Consider the following 17928-nt stretch of genomic DNA (forward strand, 5'->3'; position numbering starts at 1 on the left):
GGAGGTTTTACAGAAATGTGTAAAGGAGAATCTGGTTAAAATTGCAGAAAGCCTGAGACTGCGTTAGTTGAAGAGGAGCCCATGAATACCTTTATAGATGGAGTTGTGGGAGCTAGAACTGAACTGAAAGTAGAACAGTTCAGGTTGTAGCTTGAGTACCGGGAGGTTAAGTCAACTTACACCATCTCCTGGTTGTGTTCAAAACCAAAACAAACAAGCCCCGGTCATTTTTCAATTACCAAATTTGATCAATGATTATAGATCAATAACAGCCTGGACTTTGACAGCATCTATGAATAAAAGGAAAGTCATTGGACATTTTGCAAAGGCATAAGACTGGACACACGCCAACCAACGCCAGCACTGTTAAATGATCTCACCCCACCTCAGATTCAATTAATGCAATCAATCGATGCAAATTCGATGCAGATAAGACAACTTCTTTACACACCATGATTCAATCAAAGAGGTTTTCAACACACTTGAGTACTAGTTTGATCTGACCAAAGCCTACAGTGGTCCTTTTCCCCCCTCTGCTGTGCACAATTATTCTTGCATGTGTCTCAGCACTTGCAGACAGGCAGGCTTATTATTTGCTCCATGAAGATGTGTTGCTCCTTGAAGCAACCAAGCACATCTACATTTGAAAAATCTGGCAAAATTCACTTGGCTGGCTCTGAGGGTAACAGTAAATTCATTTGGTGTGCCAAGTATCATCAAAAATCTGTTTCAGCCCTATACAAATATGTTTCACAACATTTGCATATCATAACATGGCAGGGCCTGGACACTGATATCATGGCAGGGTGCACAGTCTCCCCTTTCTAGCATTCACTATGGCAAAGTAAATAATCATTAAAGTTTTAGGAGAAAGGGTGTGGAGAGGGATTTGCCCCGAAACCATCAGGACACACATGGGTGATGTGACATCTATGACTTGTCATGCCTATTTTAGAAACTGAACTGCATGAAGAGAAGAATAGATAGTAAAAAATAATCATTGTGTCTTTTACTTGCTGCTCCTTGTTTTTCCAACTACTTGCAGCTCCTCTGGGGAGCGATGACAGCTGCTGCCTGTTCAGTAACAGCTTCCTTAATTGTATCATGGTGCTGTTTCCACTGGGGAGCGCAGAGTTAATTCCTGTTTGAATGCAGGGACGGTCTCTGGTTTGGGCCTAGCCAAGCATGAAACACTCTGAAACGGTTACATTTTAATTGGCCTTGCCCCATGGGGATTGAAATGTGTTATTTAGTGTGTGGGTGCTGACTCCATGCAGTCAGCCGACAGCACATGATCACAGGGCTCCAGAGCGCTCAGTTCTCTTCTTACTGAAGATGCTTGTGCAATCTGCTTAGCCTGCTGAAATCTTCATCTTTCATCTTCATCTCTGAACAGCAAAAATAGCTGGCAAAATATATTTTACATCTCCAGAGAATGTGACTCTGTTTTCGCGTTGGGATCATCACTCAAATTGGTGCTGTCTTTATATCAGGAATGGAAAACCTCACGGTAAGCACAATTTTATTTACACGTAGTTTATAGAATTTGTCATGAAATAGGTAAAAGTTGATACTTGATGCAAAGTGTGTCATGAGGTTGAATCTAAAACTGGTGTACTCCAACTATCCTAGAAACCAACAGCTCTCTAGTTCTTGTTCTATCACACGGTATATTTGTATATTTTATTAATCAGTTGTTTTCTTCAAATAGCATTGACAGAATCTGTCATAAAATGTAGCTTATATCATGCACTCATTTTCTAATATGTACATTACCACACTTCTGATTCTTCGCACTTCCCTTGGTTACCTACAAAATCTTATCTCCATTTTATCCACACATCCATTACCTCTTATTTAATCACATTGGCAGTTCCCTTATTTTCTGATGTCTGTTTTTATCTTATCATTAAGTTGTGAAAACAGACACCTCATACTGGTGGTAACTGTCCTGTGTTTCTCTGTTTCCCTCAGCCAGAACAATGGCGCGAGATTGTGAACAAGAAGATGCAGTTCCCTCCGGAGCTCATCAGCGCCATCCAGGAAGGGAAAACAGAGCTGGTGTGTGGACTGCTGAAGACGGGTGACGGCATCATCCGCCAGCTGGACGACTCTGAAGACCGCCAGTGGAGGGAGGCCCTCAACCTGTCCATCCGCCTGGGCAGCGAGGACACCATGGACGCCCTCCTGCAGGGGGTCAAGTTTGACTTCCGGCAGATTCACGAGGCGCTGCTCGTTGCCGTGGACACCAACCAGCCCCGAGTGGTCAAGCGTCTGCTGGACCGCCTGGACCAAGAGAAAGGCAACAAGATGGACGTGCGTTCCTTCTCTCAGGCCATCTTTGACCACTCTATTGACAATTCCCAGTTCGCCCCCGGGGTGACCCCTCTGACCTTAGCCTGCCAGAAGGACCTGTACGAAATAGTCACCATGCTCACCCAAAAAGGTCACATCATCCCGTGGCCGCACAAGATCTCCTGTGCCTGTCTGGAGTGTCGTAATGGCCGGCAGTACGACCTCCTGAAGTTCTCCTTGTCCCGCATCAACACCTACCGCGGCATCGCCAGCCGCGCCTACCTGTCCATCACCTCAGACGACGCCATGCTCAGCGCTTTCGGCCTCAGTAAAGAACTCCGCAAGCTCTCCAAGAAAGAGCCAGAGTTCAAGGTCTGACGCCGCTCGCAGCTATTCCCACTCGCAGTTCAGGTCGGGTTGTTTGTGGTGTTTGTTGATGACGCTGTGGTGCCTCTCCTCCTCAGCCTCAGTACCTGGGCCTGGAGGAGCTGTGTCAGGAGTTTGCCGTGGAGCTGCTGGGGATGTGCCGCAACCAGAGCGAGGTGACCACTATTCTGAACAGCTGCGGAGACGAGAGCCAGGACGCTTTAGCCCAGCAGGCCTTCGAGCAGGGCATCCCCAACCTGTCCCGTCTGCGACTCGCTGTCAACTACAACCAGAAGCAGGTAGCTAGATACAGGAACTGCTGTCAACCAGAGAAATTAAGACATTAAGAGATATATTTTGTGCCCGCTCTGTTGAATTCACAATTCATCGCTCCTTATGTGTGTGTACGCATGAATGTCTTGTGTGCAGTTCGTGGCGCACCCTATCTGCCAGCAGGTGTTGTCATCCATCTGGTGTGGGAACCTGGCAGGCTGGAGAGGCAGCAGGACGACCTGGAAGCTGCTCGTCTCCGTGGGGATCTTCCTCACCATGCCCCTCCTCTGCCTCGTCTACTGGATCGCACCTAAGTCAAAGGTCATATTACCCAAAAATCACCATGCTGGGATAACTTGTTTGTTTAATAGAAAGTAATGCTGGTCAGCGGTTGGTAAAGTTGCTTATGTACGATGCCTCAAGATCTTGACGTCATGTTTTTGTTTTTTTACCAGGTAGGAAAGCTACTAAAGATTCCTGTGATCAAGTTCCTGCTTCACTCAGCCTCCTACCTGTGGTTCCTCATCACTTTGCTGGGAGAGTCAATAACCATGGAGATGTATCGAGACAAATTTGCTTCACGGCAGCAGAACATCCTGCACAGCTCATTCCACATGGTGTGGGTGGTTGGTAGGTTCACCATCTCCACTGGCACACATAATAAACTCATGCCTGAAAATGGTTTGAAGCATGTTTTAGGCTCCATGTTGTGCTGTCTCATGTAGGATTCTTCTGGTATGAATGTAAGGAGGTGTGGATTGAGGGGCTGCGAAGTTACTTCCTGGACTGGTGGAACTGCTTGGACATGATGGTGCTCAGCATGTACCTGGCCTCTTTTGCTTTGCGCGTGCTCATCATGCTCAAAGGCTACTTCCTCTGCCACGATCCTAACGGGACAGAGGAGTGCGTCTATTTCACCCAGACAGGTGACGAAATTACATAGTTCATCCAAATACCTGTTAGAAGTTTTAACATTTCTTATGCTGAACTGGTCTGTGTTGTCCCGCAGTGCGTGAGGAGTGGCATCAGGAAGACCCCCAGCTGATTGCAGAGGTGTTGTTTGCAGTGACCAGCATGTTGAGCTTCACCCGGCTGGCCTATATCCTGCCAGCCCAGGAGTCTCTGGGGACACTGCAGATCTCCATAGGGAAGATGATCGATGATATGATGAGGTAAGAGTGCTGCCTCAACAGCAATATTACCCCGAAGGAAATCCAGTGCACACTATAACACACCACATGTAAACAATATTCGCAAGTCAACAACATTGGTAGCTATTAGTACTGGTGTGATACTGCTGTATATACTTTACAAAACTGATTTTTTTTTTGTTTAGATTCATGTTTATATTAATGATCATTGGAACAGCCTTCCTCTGTGGCATCAACAACGTCTATGTTCCTTATGTCATCTCTCCACATCTTGGCAGGTAAGAATATAAGATGTTCAGCTACCTAGATACTGTTCATTCAACTCAATGGTCCCAAGTCAAAACTATGCTGTCATGGTTAGAGAGGTGACCGAGAGACCACAAAGTTGCTGGTTACTTTGTGTTTTTGCACAGCATACGGGTTATTTATTACTGTTAATTATTATGATTACTGATGATCACTTTTTGCATGAACATGGGTATTTTCACTGGGGTCCCGTTCCCGTCCTGCGGTCTAGGCTGCAGCTTTACTTTGATATTGGTCAGTGTGTCATTCAACTTTAAAGGACAAACACAGAAATGTAAACTGAGAAAACTGGTTACACTGTACTATCTCTCCAATTGTGAGATAAGCTAACTTTCTATTTTCATACATTTGAAGTTTCCTGAGTTCGAGAGGTTCATGGGAGGTTAGTGTAACTTTCGATGAGGCCTACATTCAGCCAGTAAGCCAGTGAAATGTAACTGAAGAATGGCTTTATAAAACTGCCATTAACGTAGAGAAAATGTATGTATCATTATTGTGACGAGTGCCCACAAAAACCCTTAAAACCTTTTTTACTACCACACAAAATAACATCTCAAACCCAAAAGAAGTGGTAAACAGTTCCTGTATGTTCTTTCTGTTCAGAAACAACTTGTATTCTACCATAAATGCAGTTTTAGACTGCAACTATCTTCCCAGACAGTTGTAAATAACAGTGTGTGCTTCATCATCATGCCTAGTGAAATAAGGGTTTGAAAACAGTGTCATCATGATAATACTCTTGGCCCGGCTCCTGCAGGTTTAATGAGACCTTCCGCTTCCTGTTCTGGACCATGTTTGGCGTGGCGAACCAGGACTATGTGGACATGCCAGAGTTTGTGGTGGCAGAGTTTGTAGGCAGGATCCTGTACGGGATCTTCACGCTCGTCATCGTGATCGTCCTGCTCAACATGCTTATCGCTATGATCACCAACTCCTTTCAGAAAATTGAGGTAAGTTAAAGAGTCCCATTCAGGAGCAAAGGGATGTTTTCGTGTCCCGCCTGCACATTCACAGCACTCTGCTATAAAAGAAGTAAGCAAAGAAGGGTACTGACATCCATTTTTCCTCAGGATGATGCGGATGTAGAGTGGAAATTCGCCAGATCAAAGCTGTATCTCAGTTACTTCCGAGAGGGCCTCACCATGCCTGTGCCCTTCAACATCATCCCCTCTCCCAAAGCCACCTTTTACTTAATAAGGTGAGATATACTGTGTCTGCTGCCAATCTCCTCCAAGAACAGCTTCAAAACACCTTCAATCTGCAAGGCAAGTTCCTCGTTTATTTGTTTGTTTGTTTTTTAAATTCTGTTCCAGGGGAATCTTTAGGCGAATCTGCTGCTGCTGTAATTGTACATCTGAGAAAGAATATCCCCCGATAGCCTCTATGGTAAGTTTCTGTGTATTGCTAACATAATTAGTGCAATTATAGTAAAAACAATCCCAAAAAAAATGTGAATCTCTTAGATACTCTTTGTTGTTGTTTGTATTCTGTAATATGTTAACATTCAGTCCAATGGGAAGGGAGTGAATGGCAGGGGAAGTGGAGAGAGCCAGATACCGTACCGGCAGCAGGTGATCAGGGCTCTGGTGCAGCGCTACATTGAGTCGGCTCGCCGGGAGTTTGAGGAGACCAAAAGAAAAGGTAGCCATGACACTGACTTGCATAACCTGTTAGGGCTGCTAGAGGCACATACCATGTACCCCAAGACGTACAGGGTTTAAATCTGGCAGGTTGTCCCGTCCCTCCCATCTTTCCAGTCTCTCCTGTTAACTATCAGATAAAAATGCAAAAAAGAAACCTATTTAAAGAAGAGAGTAAATAATTAGCAGTACAGCATTTGCAGTAATATTGCACTACTGTTGCTGAATATAGTTTAAAAAATTCTCCTTTATTTGGAATATGCTGGAGTGTGTCACTGCAACTTTGGAAGAGTCTCAACAGTGCCTGACAGACAGAAGCACGATAGATAAGAAAACAATGACTTTGGTTTCCACGTTTCAAGATGAGTTTGACACCATAAATGAGGTGTTGTGGTAACACTCACCTGCAGAACAGGAAACACAGAGTGGTAAAATATAACTGTGTTCTCGCGGCCGTGTCCAACCCCATGGTACGCCTCCTGCTACCTTGATGCTGCTGTAACACTGTGAAAGGGTTTGTCTCATTAAATAGGAAACATTCAGTGTTTTGTTCAAGCCAACAGCCTTAGAAATACAGTTATTTAACATTAAATGCCTACTTGCTGTATTGTGATTGGTTTATTCCTCCCTCAGACATCGGTAACCGGATCACAGAGCTGAGCAAACTGGTCGGCAGGCTGCACAGTGAAATGAAACTGGTCCAGCAGCTTCTGGTGGATGAAGGCCACATTGCAGGAGATGGACCCAGCAAGGATGGCTCTTCCATCCTGGGGAAATATATCATCGGTGCCAAGAACAATTTCAGGGGTTTTAACAGCAGACAAGAGGACAAACACACACCGCTTCAAGTCACAGTGCACTGTGGAGGGGAAGAGGGGGCTACGCAGCCGCACAGGGAGGCGGCTGAAGAAAAGCTTGAATCAGTAGATGCAAAGCCGCAGACAGACATGAAACAGAAGGGAAAGAATGAGGTGGGTGAATGCGGAGCGGAGGGATCAAAGCAGGCAGCAGACTCTGATGTTGTGAAAATGGAGGAGGGCAGAGCAAAAGGAGAGCTGGGAGAGAAGTGGATAGAGGGAAAAGAAAACGTGTCAGCTGAAAAAATGGAAAATACCGACATTGAGGTGAAAGAGAAGGAAAGAAAGACAAGTTTTGTAAAGGAAGTAGAAGGAAAGGCAGAATCTGAGGGCACACAAGGTGACGGAGAAGAACGAAGGGGAGGAGAGAGGCTCAAGGGGGGGAATGATAAACACACAGAGAAAACAGCTGAACAAGCTGCAGGCGTCAGTGTCAATGATAAAAAGACAGATATAGCAGACGTGAAAGAGGTAGAAATGAAGATCAAAGACATGGAGCTGAAGGAAAAAAAAGTGGAGGCGAGGTGGATGAAGGGTAGAAAGGTCGAGCATAACGCAACAGAGAAGGCCGGTGTGAGTACCAAGAAACCTGGAGCCATGAAAGTGGTTCCCTCCCCAACAGGCAGCAGCAGCTCCCAGGACACAGGCTTTGGTTCCCAGGACGGGGAGGGGTCCATCGATGGGACATCCGTAAGACCCTAACCTCAGTGGCGCTCCACTTAAAGGACGACACAGACTTGTTGGGAGTTTGGTGATGAGAGGATTGGTGCCAAAATCATCTCTGTGTCTCCAGTAGATAGCACTGTCTGGTGTGCATGCTAACTCTTTAGCATACAGTATGTTAAGTAATCACAGGCAACTAGCATTATCTTTAACGTATGCAGATAGAGCTTTTAGTAATCCAATCTTGATTTTCATTCTATGGCCTGTAGATTCATTATGAATCAACACCACAAAAACAGCATATTAGCGCCATTGTAGGTATGTAGGTAGGTAGGCTAATATTCTGAGAAAAACACACTCCCACAATCTCCGAAATGAGAGTTGCCAAGAGTTTTTTCTCTGAAAAAATTCACCTATGGCCCTAATACACCGTGGTAGTAAACAAAACAAGATACACTCAAAGTTTTGTGGGAAAGGGAGATCTTCTGCCATTGAAAGTAGAAAGAGTGCATTTTTTGCAAATCCAAAAACTCACCATCCATCCTTAGAGCTGCTTCAAGTTCTCATTTTCTCACTTTTAGGACAATGCTAGTTGTCTGTACTGTATGCTAAAGTGTTAGCATGCGCACCGGACAGAGCTATCTACTGGAGACACAGATATGATTGAGTAAGGTCAAACTCCCAAAACGTTGGTTAGCACATAAAGCACATAATTTGCATTGATACACCTGAGCATCAGTGGCAGTAAAGTAGGGTTACTTTGCAATATGAAAATCCATATTAAAATATAATCAATATATTAGTAGTAAACACTTAAAATGGCATGGGGCGCTTCATGGTTCAGTTGACCGGGGGAAATGCCTCAAAGCATTGTGGGCTTGAGTCCAGTGGGGTACCCCCTCTCTTCACTGCCACTTTCCTGTGTACTGTTCAATAGAAGTGAAAAATAACTTGTATGATAACCTCCCTAGGCCAACCTGGTGACTGCTTTCTCTTTATGTGATATTCAAATCGCACAAGAAAATATGCAGATAAAGTAGCCTTATGTTGAATTGTTAAGCTTTTGCACTATAGTTACTTTTTAAAACAATTAAAACATTTGAACATACTTTTTTTCTGTCTCTTTATTTAATCAATGCTCTAAGGAACACTAACTGAGTATGATTGACTCCCCAGCTGCTGGGGTTATGAGTTACTGTGTTGCCATCTTTCTTTTCAGTAGGTGGCAGGCCTACATCTTATGCTACAGTATAGTGCAGGTCTCAGCTTGCTTTACACATACTGGTCCCATGAGGTTGCACCAACACAGCAGCTCATTAATTCATCACCTGAAGCATCACATTGCCTGTCCCAAGGCACATCACATCCCAGCTCTTCCACTGGAAAACAGCTAGGCCTTTGGACCTTAGATGCAGTATTCTAGCTTGAATGATACCAACACCTTTCCACTAGTCAGACACCTTTGCTCTGATGTCGCTACACCACTGGCTCCTTTCTTCAACACAATCCAGGCAATAGCCAGTACTCATATCAAGATTATCACTTATACTCAGCACTCTACGTGTTCATCATCATTTTCATTTTGGGTGTTGTGAGCCTGTCCTTTTTAAAACCCAAGTAGTATTGTCCGATTCTGCCAGCTTACCCAAAGAGGGTTAAAGCATACATATATTTTGCCCCAAAGCGCCCAACATCCTACCCACTCTGCTCCTAAAATGGGAGGAGCTATTCAGATACCAGCCGGAGTTCAATTCCACATGGACGAGCAAACAAGTGCACGTCTTGGGTATGTAGGTATGTAGGCTTTGGCACCAAGCATCATGTCAAATTACCAGCCAACCACACTGGTCCCCCAACTGGCTCCAGTATATCCTGTTAGAGCATAAAGCTGAGCAATAGGCTGCATCCACTACAACAGAAAAGTCCTTGAACAGGAGGCTCCTGAAGCAAGATTGCCAGCTTGACTGACTGACAGCTTGACACATACAAGCCAAGACTTGCAGAACTGAAATGCAGATCATTTAGTCCTCAGCTTGGAAGCCAAACAGTTTTTCTGAACATAATTAACATTCCATCAATTCCACCAGCTTGCCAAGCAGTCATTATAAACTACATACCAGCCAATCTGGGCCTGAGTTCATACACCTTAAACCAGCACTGCTGTACCAAGAGATGGTATCATGAAGGTGTCTCCCACCCCCAGGACCGCATGAATCCCCGCTGGCCAAGGATCAAATCCCACAACTTCCCTGTATCTCAGCTACCGTATCCAAGTGGAGTGCCCACTCACTCCTTCTTAAAAATAATTACTTCTCCGGCTGTAGAAGGTATGTTGTTGACTTTGTAACTGCAAAAAAACAATTTTCTCAATATTTTCAAATCTCAAATTATTAGTCCTGTTTTAATAAATGGAGGCCAATATGAATAAACTAAATAGTGTACATTCTCAGTTTATAGAACGTGTTTACCCATCTCAGAACTGGTCCTGATCTATGCCAATAAATTGATACTCTTTACAATATCAGTAGTACTAATGAGACCATAGTATGACAAAAGTTTAATTTTCCACACAGACAAACATGAGGTTCATTAAACTTACTGTGACCCACAGATTTACATAATTGTGTTGACAACAAAATTAACAGTTAAAGTATTAATTCATTACAATCCCTTAACTCTATACATGTATACAAAAAAATTCCTTAATGAGCACCAAATAAAGTTAAATAAGAACTGCTTAGATCTGTGACTTGAAGACAGCGGCATATGAAAAGCACTATTATTAGGACATCATAAAAGCCTCTCCCATTCATTGCAGCTGGTGTTTCTCCCAGAACTCATTTTTTAAATAGAGAAGCTGAAATAAGTGAATGGGTTACGGGCAAGTGCGTTTGTTTGTGTGAACCACATTTAGGAACCGCACATCAGGCACTCATCTCTGTTCTCCAGGGAACAGACCATGGCTGCAGTGTTGCGCTCTTTGGTTTCCTCCTCTAGGGTCTTGGCTGGCTCGGCCTCCTTTATCTTCTCCTTGTTCAGGGTGAACTGGATGGGGTTAGCTGCAGGCTTGGTCCGCAGGTAGTACATGCCAGTTTTCAGGCCCTGCAACGAGAAGGAGACGGGCATTTAGAAGTTGTTTCTTGGCTCCAATGATAGCCGAATCTCATTCTCCGATTCCTCTGTCCCTCTAGACTGCTCTGACTTACCAGCTTCCAGCCATAGAAGTGCATGCTGGTCAGTTTGCCATAGTTTGGCTCTGCAATGTGGATGTTTAGCGACTGGCTCTGGTCAATGAAGGCACCACGGTCTGCTGCCATCTTGAGGACAGTCTTCTGGGAGATTTCCCACACAGTTTTATACAGCTGCTTCAGATCATCTGGGATCTCTGCAATACCCTGTAGAAGTCAGACATGTTAAAAATGTTTACTACCAAATAAGAAGTCATTTTAAATCTGAGGAGCTTGATGCAAAAGATCCCATTAGGATTGGAACATATTTATTCAATTTGATTAGGTGTGACCTTTTACCTGGATAGACCCATTCTGAGCAATCAGCTGGTTCTTCATCTCCTCGTTCCACAATCCTCTTTCTGTTAGGTCCTTTAAAAGGTGAGGATTCACAATCTGTGGGAGAGGCAGAAATGACACATTACAACTCTGTGCAATCCATGTACAAGACACTAAACAGTGAATGCACTCAGACACTGCGAACCTGAAACTCTCCAGAGAGAACCCTGCGGGTGTAGATGTTGCTGGTGTAGGCCTCAATGGACTCGTTGTTACCCAGGATCTGGGCTGTGGACGCTGTGGGCATCGGGGCCAACAGCAGACTGTTCCTCACACCGTGCCTGGGGAGACAGAGGGGTGGGGAGGGGTGTGAATCAGTGATGAGCTACAAACTCCACATACAGTAGATGATGGTGAGATGAAAAGTGACGACAACGAGGGCATTCAGTGAAACCTACTTGGCAATCTTCTCCTTCAGAGTTTTCCAGTCCCACAAATCCGTTGGGGTTTTCTCCCACATGTCATACTGAAGGATCTGGAAAACAAAAAGGTCTTAACTAGGATCTGAGCCCAAACTGCTCCATTGTATTCTTTAGGGCACAGATTTTATTCATTGTGAAAGCTACTCACTCCCTTGCTGACAGGAGAACCAGGGTAGGTTTGGTAAGCGCCGTGTTCAGCTGCCAGCTCACAGCTGGACTCCAGAGAAGCGTAGTAGATTGTCTCAAAGATCTGAGTGTTGAGCAGCTGGGCCTCTGGGCTTTCAAATGGGTAACGCATGAGGATGAAGGCGTCAGCCAAACCCTGGACACCAATTCCAATTGGCCTGTGGCGCTTGTTTGAGTTCTCAGCCTGCAAGACAGGAGGGGAGAGCCATTTGTTCACAGCCTGCAGGGGGTAGCCTAGATTTGCGGTTGAGAAAGAATCAACACTTGACGAGGAAATGTACCTCAGGCACTGGGTAGTAGTTGATGTCGATGATCTTGTTGAGGTTCTTGACAATGACCTTGGTGACATATGCCAGCTTTTTGAAGTCAAAGGTCTTTTCCGGGGTGACATACATGTTGAGGGCGATGGAAGCCAGATTACACACCGCAACCTGAGATGAGGAAAGAAGGAACCAAGTTTAAAAACAGTGATTAAGGAGGTAATATAATGGTTCGAGTTGAGATTACAGAAGCTCTGAACAAAATGTACAAGGCCATCTATAGCATGCAATATGGGACGATCCCCATCATTTGCCCCTCACCTCGTCATGGCTGGTGTACTCCACTATCTCTGTGCACAGGTTGCTGCTTTTGATGGTGCCCAGATTCTGCTGGTTGCTCTTCCTATTGCAGGCATCCTTGTAGAGCATGTATGGTGTGCCAGTTTCTGTCTGGGACTCGATGATGGCGTGCCACACCTGTTGAGCCTTGACCACGCGCTTAACCCTGCCCTCCTTCTCATACCTGAGGACATGCAGCAGCCAGGAGACAAGTTAGCACTGGAAACTGAAGCTCTGTGTACAGAACAGATTTTTGGTGTGCTGGTCTTACCTAGTGTAGAGCTTCTCAAATTCCTCTCCCCAGCACTCATCCAACCCGGGGCAGTCGCTGGGGCACATCAGAGACCAGTCCTGCAAGAAGAGGGAGAGTCATTATAACATTTTCCCAAAAAGTAAACTTGCATGAACCTCTTCAACTAGAAAAGCCAGCAGAAAACATACAGTAGATTATAAAATGTCACACTGAATCCCATATACGTTGTTTCTCAAACAGTCTACACTATGCGATTCAAAGAATAAACCTACAATATTTTATTAATATACATCTATAGGTCTAGTCCTTGCTATTTTGACATTCTCGCATCGGTAAAAGGAATCAAATTTTGTTGTCTGTCTGAGATATATTAGCAATTTGGGCCCCAATTCAGAAATAGAACTGTGTCTTGGGACCCTTCCCCTCCTGTGAAGATGAGTCAGGGTGGAGTTTCCTTCTAATTCCCCACCTGGTTGCTTTCCACTCGTTTCATAAAGAGGTCAGGGATCCACATTGCATAGAACAGGTCTCTGGCCCTCTGCTCCTCTTTCCCCGTGTTCTTTTTCAGCTCCAGGAAGTCAAACACATCGAAATGCCATGGCTCCAGGTACATAGCGAAGGCTCCAGGTCTCTGAGCAAGGGAGCACAGAAGGTAAGGAAAAAATCTTACCACCTACCACCACAAGTGTCTCTAGATGCAACAATATCGAGCTTCATTTTTGTGCATACCATTGATACACATCTATGACAAGGTACGGTAAATCTCAGTCCATACCTTGTTGCCACCCTGGTCAACATAACGTGCGGTGTTGTTGTACACTCGAAGCATAGGAACCAGCCCGTTGGAATTCCCATTAGTCTGAAAAACAAGGACCACCGTAAGTAATACACAAGACTGACATATTTAAATAGAAAAGTGACTATTTCTGGTTGACATAAGTGTCTGTATAAACTGTATGATGAAAGCTGCCATCCTGATCTCCTGTTTTGTGCCTCATGCTTTTTTTTTGGTTTGACAGGAAACACGACTCCTGTTATCAGTTACTTTCATTATACCAGCTTACTTTCTAGCTGAACATTTTGTTAAATTAAAGCCATCTCCACATCACAATTCGATGAGTGAGCCAAGTAGCCCACAATCCAAATCTGTGCCACCGACTCATGAAGGATGGGTTCTCTCACTTTTACAGTAAGTTATCAAAATCCCTTGCATCCTCCTCTAAAATGGCATATATATTACTTACCCCAGCAATGTAGCTGCCTGTAGCTCTGATGCAGCTAACCGCCACTCCAATGCCTCCAGCTGATTTGGAGATGAGGGCACACTGCTTCAGGGTGTCATAAATTCCATCAATGCTGTCATCCTTCATGGCCAGCAAGAAACAACTGCAAATAGAAGAAATCAGTTTGTTTTTTTTAATTGTTCTTTTCAAGTATGCAGTTTATCATCAGATCCTACAGTCACCCTCCATTTCCTCCCTGCTGCAGTCCGTACCTCGACAGCTGCGGCCTGTTGGTGCCAGCATTGAACAGTGTAGGGGAGGCATGGGTGAACCACTTCTCGGACAGCAGGTTGTAGGTCTCGATGGCTGCATCAATGTCTCTTTCATGAATTCCTATAGCCACTCTCATGAGCATGTGCTGGGGTCTCTCGGCAACTAAAGAAACAGCGCAATTCATTAGCAAATAGACAAACATTACAATAAAACAAGTAACAAGTAACAAAACTGCCAGTGGTAGTCAAAAAAATAATAAAAAAATCTGCCCTCACCTTTGCCATTATCCTTCAACAAGTAGGACCGCTCAAGTGTCTAAAGAGCAGAAGGACAAATTCAATTTATACTCCAAGGATACAATACATTAGACTTGGTATGAAATTATCTCGTTAAAATTACCTTAAATCCAAAGAAGTTGTAGGAGAAGTCTCTGTCGTAAATGATGGCCGAGTTGAGACGCTACAAAAATGCAAGACACCACGTGAGCAATGCAATACATAACTGCAGTAAATTCAAATGTAAATTGAAAACATGACCAGAATATGTGACTTACATCCTTGTTTTCAAGAACAATGTCGAGGGTCTTCTTGGAGATCATAGGAGAGTGGCGTTTACTTAAGGGGTTGACATAGTTGTACAGATCCTCCATCACATCTACAGCAGGAAGGAAAAACATGTATTATTAGCACAAACTAAGTGAAAGTACTGATAGCATGGGCTGTACCTTTTAGACAACATTTTTAGTTTCCATGACTAAGCCTTGAAGTGGTCACACAAGTAGGGTTATTAATATACCCAAATTATGCCTTAATACCAGCCCAGATATTACAATACTGGGCAATATAATGACACAGAATAAACTGTTTACTTATTACAATACCTTTAAGTCATGTTTTTCCTGACTGAGAAAGATGAAGCAACTTGCGAATAATTGATTCCAAATAATCAGACATCATAGCTGTCCCACTGTGAATATGGGTCCACATTCTGTAGGTGGAAGTTGAATTTTCATCTTTTTTTCTCTGTTCATTATTTGATTACTTCCCAATACGTCAGCTAAAATGTGAAAACAAATTCTGACAGCCTATTGCTATGCGAGTTTGTCTTTTTCAAAACTGGTCAACATTTCCACAAGTTCTGTACCCCTATCTCCTAAAACCTATACTCACCACTGAAGACTTTCTTGGTCTCTTTGTGCAGGTTGGAGACAGCAATGCGTGCAGCCAGGATGGCGTAGTCGGGATGCTTTGTTGTGAGGGTGGCAGCTATCTCTGCTGCCAGAGTGTCCAGCTCCACAGTGGTGACTCCGCTGTACAGACCCTGGATCACCTTCATTGTAATCTGGGTCTGTAGAAACAGTGGGAATTTTAGTAGATTATAAAAAGGAAGTTGAGAGAATTTTTTTTTTTAAATATAACTTTAGAAGGGTTTGGACTTACTGGATCCACAAAGTCAGAATTGAGGCCATAACAAAGCTTCTGGATGCGAGAGGTGATTTTATCAAAAGTCACACGCTCCTGGCGTCCATCTGAAATTCAATAACAACATTTCTCAGTTTAACTTGTTTTGTTACTTTCTTAAATTCAAAAGTAAGTTCTCAGTACCATGGGTGAGAAATGGTAGTGGTAATATGATAGCCTATATCTTAGACTATATATTTTTTTGTGATGTAACATTATCAGAAATCTCACAATGCTCTAATATTAGTTGCTAATTATCGACAAGTTACTTCATCTGGTCTACAAAATCTAATCACGCTCGTACTGTAACTGTTAAACCTATCAGACCGGTTATTATGAAATCACATTTAGTTGGCGCCAACTATAACAGGCAACACCTAATACCACAACTAGCCTTCGTACAAAATACACACTACTATAAATGAGCCAAGTTTGATAACGATTTTATTTAACAACACAACATAAAAAAAAAGGTTTCAACTTCTTGAATAGCTAACTAGGTCACAAGGTCAGACAACCATCGACTGCAAGCTAACATTAACGCCAAATTAGCTACTTACTAATACTACCAACTGCGCTAATGACAGTCAACGTTAATTTTTACTCAATAAAAACAGCAAACATAAACCTGCATGTCAGGGTTGTTTGACAACTCTTGACTGGTTATCTAAAGTAGTACAGGAAGCCATTGGCTGTCTGCAGGTTTCTTTCTTTGTAATGCCTTAATTTTCAATGTTAGAATAAAATTTAAGGCCATTTTAGCAACCCTTTTAAAAAAATTAAGACTTTAAGATTTCGTTGTGTTTTTGACTATTCACGCCCTTTAAAGACATTTTAAGACTTTTTTTGCAGATAAGTTACCTAACATCTCTTTGTATTTGACAAGAAAAGAAATAGTCCAACTCACCTCGCTTGACTACATGCATGCTGACAAGTTATCAGTCGGCTCCACAGACAGCAGCAGGTAACGATATCTCTTCAGCTGAAATATTTAAAACAAATAAAACTTCTGTGCCAGAGACTCGCTGGCAGGTTATTACACCCTGTGCGTCCTTCTCCAACACTGTTGAATCTCAAACTGAGAGCGCCAACAACACAAAGACCCGATACACTGCACATTGTGTCAACGGCTCAGCCAATCAGAGAAGAGCTGGAAGGACTTTTAGACCAATCGAAATCCTTTATTCAACCGGTTTCCTTCTTCCGGTCGTTTTCCGACATAAAATATGGCGGGATATTTCACTGAGTTGTGTAAACACCGGCTCTAGGTCACATAACATATAATTTGCTGCTGTATTTCAAGGCAGGACCAATATTGCGTCATTCAGTTTGTACAGTTTGTTAAATTAAAGAAAACATCACTCACATAACACATATGCACATATGAATGTCATGTCCTTCTTATAAACGACAATAAAGTGTGGGTCCACAGAATTTTGTGTATTTCATTTTGCATTACCTTACGAAAAAAGAACAAGTAAACCTATAAATATATTTTCAAAGGGTATTGTACAAATATTACAGCAAATCTATAAACTATGTGTAATATCCTACAGCAATATGAAAAAAAGAAGATATTAGTTAAGGCCTCTATAAACAAACTACTACAGTCTAAGTCCCTACAGGAATACAGTAATGATTTTCTGTTAGGGATATTTTACTAGTGAAGTTCAGAAGTTAAATGTTTTATTATGTGCACAGCTATCAGCGATTAAAATAATCCTCAAAAGCAAAGCATAGCATATTAGTTGGAGTGATATATTGAGGAGAAATTCATCTTCTATTTCACAAATCAGTTTTGTCCCATTACAAGCACATTTGCCATCTAATCTTGCAGTCTCTATGACTCCACTGTAAAATAGCAGTGTAGAGGACATGAAAGTTATGTGAAAAGGATTAAAGTTTTACTGTCTTTCAAGAATCAGTATCTAACATCTAACACTAAAATAAATGTCTAACTATGACTAGCAACAATAAAAAGGGCAGCCATTTACAATGGAGTTATATTTATCATAAGGTCTCAGCAAACATCTCATATTGGTAGGCCTATGTAGATATACCCCATATCGGTCGACCACTTTCTGTGCTTTGCAATATTGAAAAGTCCAACATTTTCCTTCTTATCCCTCTCATAGGGTCTGTGTTGTCACAACTGTTTATCAGAACTGTAATTCATTACACGAGTCAGATGTGGTCAAGGAGCATAGTTTTATAATCACAACATTAACACAACTCCGGTGGCCTTATAGTGGGAAGACGCCTTGCAACCTGACAGGTGGTCAGCCAGTTGGTAAGTATATGAAATCTAATCATCTTTCAAAAATATCATGGAATATATTATAGTCAATAACGACCCATTTTATAGTCTGTGTTTTGGCTGTTACTAAATGAAGAC

The 17928-nt window shown here is 43.0% G+C and overlaps 2 protein-coding genes across 2 annotated transcripts; one reads left to right on the top strand and one right to left on the bottom strand.

Moving 5' to 3' along the window:
* The first annotated feature begins 1495 nt into the window (after nucleotides 1-1495).
* On the top strand, nucleotides 1496-7590 carry LOC139925303 (short transient receptor potential channel 2-like). The gene is made up of 13 exons (XM_071916625.2): nucleotides 1496-1510; nucleotides 1975-2667; nucleotides 2760-2960; nucleotides 3091-3255; nucleotides 3390-3564; nucleotides 3660-3860; nucleotides 3944-4106; nucleotides 4271-4363; nucleotides 5149-5341; nucleotides 5462-5589; nucleotides 5705-5777; nucleotides 5900-6032; nucleotides 6665-7590. Exons 1-13 carry the CDS (start codon nucleotides 1496-1498, stop codon nucleotides 7588-7590), a joined length of 3159 nt encoding a protein of 1052 aa, XP_071772726.2.
* A 2710-nt stretch (nucleotides 7591-10300) lies between these two features.
* Nucleotides 10301-16646, bottom strand: LOC139925273 (ribonucleoside-diphosphate reductase large subunit-like). The gene is made up of 19 exons (XM_071916570.2): nucleotides 16441-16646; nucleotides 15513-15601; nucleotides 15243-15420; nucleotides 14627-14727; nucleotides 14473-14532; nucleotides 14349-14388; nucleotides 14073-14235; nucleotides 13822-13963; nucleotides 13353-13436; nucleotides 13047-13208; nucleotides 12596-12675; nucleotides 12307-12508; nucleotides 12007-12156; nucleotides 11688-11909; nucleotides 11516-11592; nucleotides 11263-11398; nucleotides 11079-11174; nucleotides 10758-10946; nucleotides 10301-10653 (listed from the first exon to the last, which is right to left on the bottom strand). Exons 1-19 carry the CDS (start codon nucleotides 16457-16459, stop codon nucleotides 10462-10464), a joined length of 2382 nt encoding a protein of 793 aa, XP_071772671.1. The 5' UTR covers nucleotides 16460-16646; the 3' UTR covers nucleotides 10301-10461.
* Nucleotides 16647-17928: the final 1282 nt, after the last annotated feature.

The sequence above is a fragment of the Centroberyx gerrardi genome, chromosome 11 (genome assembly GCF_048128805.1).
Source record: "Centroberyx gerrardi isolate f3 chromosome 11, fCenGer3.hap1.cur.20231027, whole genome shotgun sequence".
Lineage (NCBI taxonomy): Eukaryota > Metazoa > Chordata > Actinopteri > Beryciformes > Berycidae > Centroberyx > Centroberyx gerrardi.

Excerpts from the sequence above, each read along its gene's own strand:
- LOC139925273 (XM_071916570.2), bottom strand. Across the intron at positions 13,964-14,072 it reads AACAGGCCGCAGCTGTCGAG|TTGTTTCTTGCTGGCCATGA; the intron begins GTACGGACTGCA and ends TTCTATTTGCAG. Across the intron at positions 10,654-10,757 it reads ACTTCTATGGCTGGAAGCTG|GGCCTGAAAACTGGCATGTA; the intron begins GTAAGTCAGAGC and ends TTCTCGTTGCAG.
- LOC139925303 (XM_071916625.2), top strand. Across the intron at positions 2,961-3,090 it reads TCAACTACAACCAGAAGCAG|TTCGTGGCGCACCCTATCTG; the intron begins GTAGCTAGATAC and ends TCTTGTGTGCAG. Across the intron at positions 6,033-6,664 it reads TGAGGAGACCAAAAGAAAAG|ACATCGGTAACCGGATCACA; the intron begins GTAGCCATGACA and ends TTCCTCCCTCAG.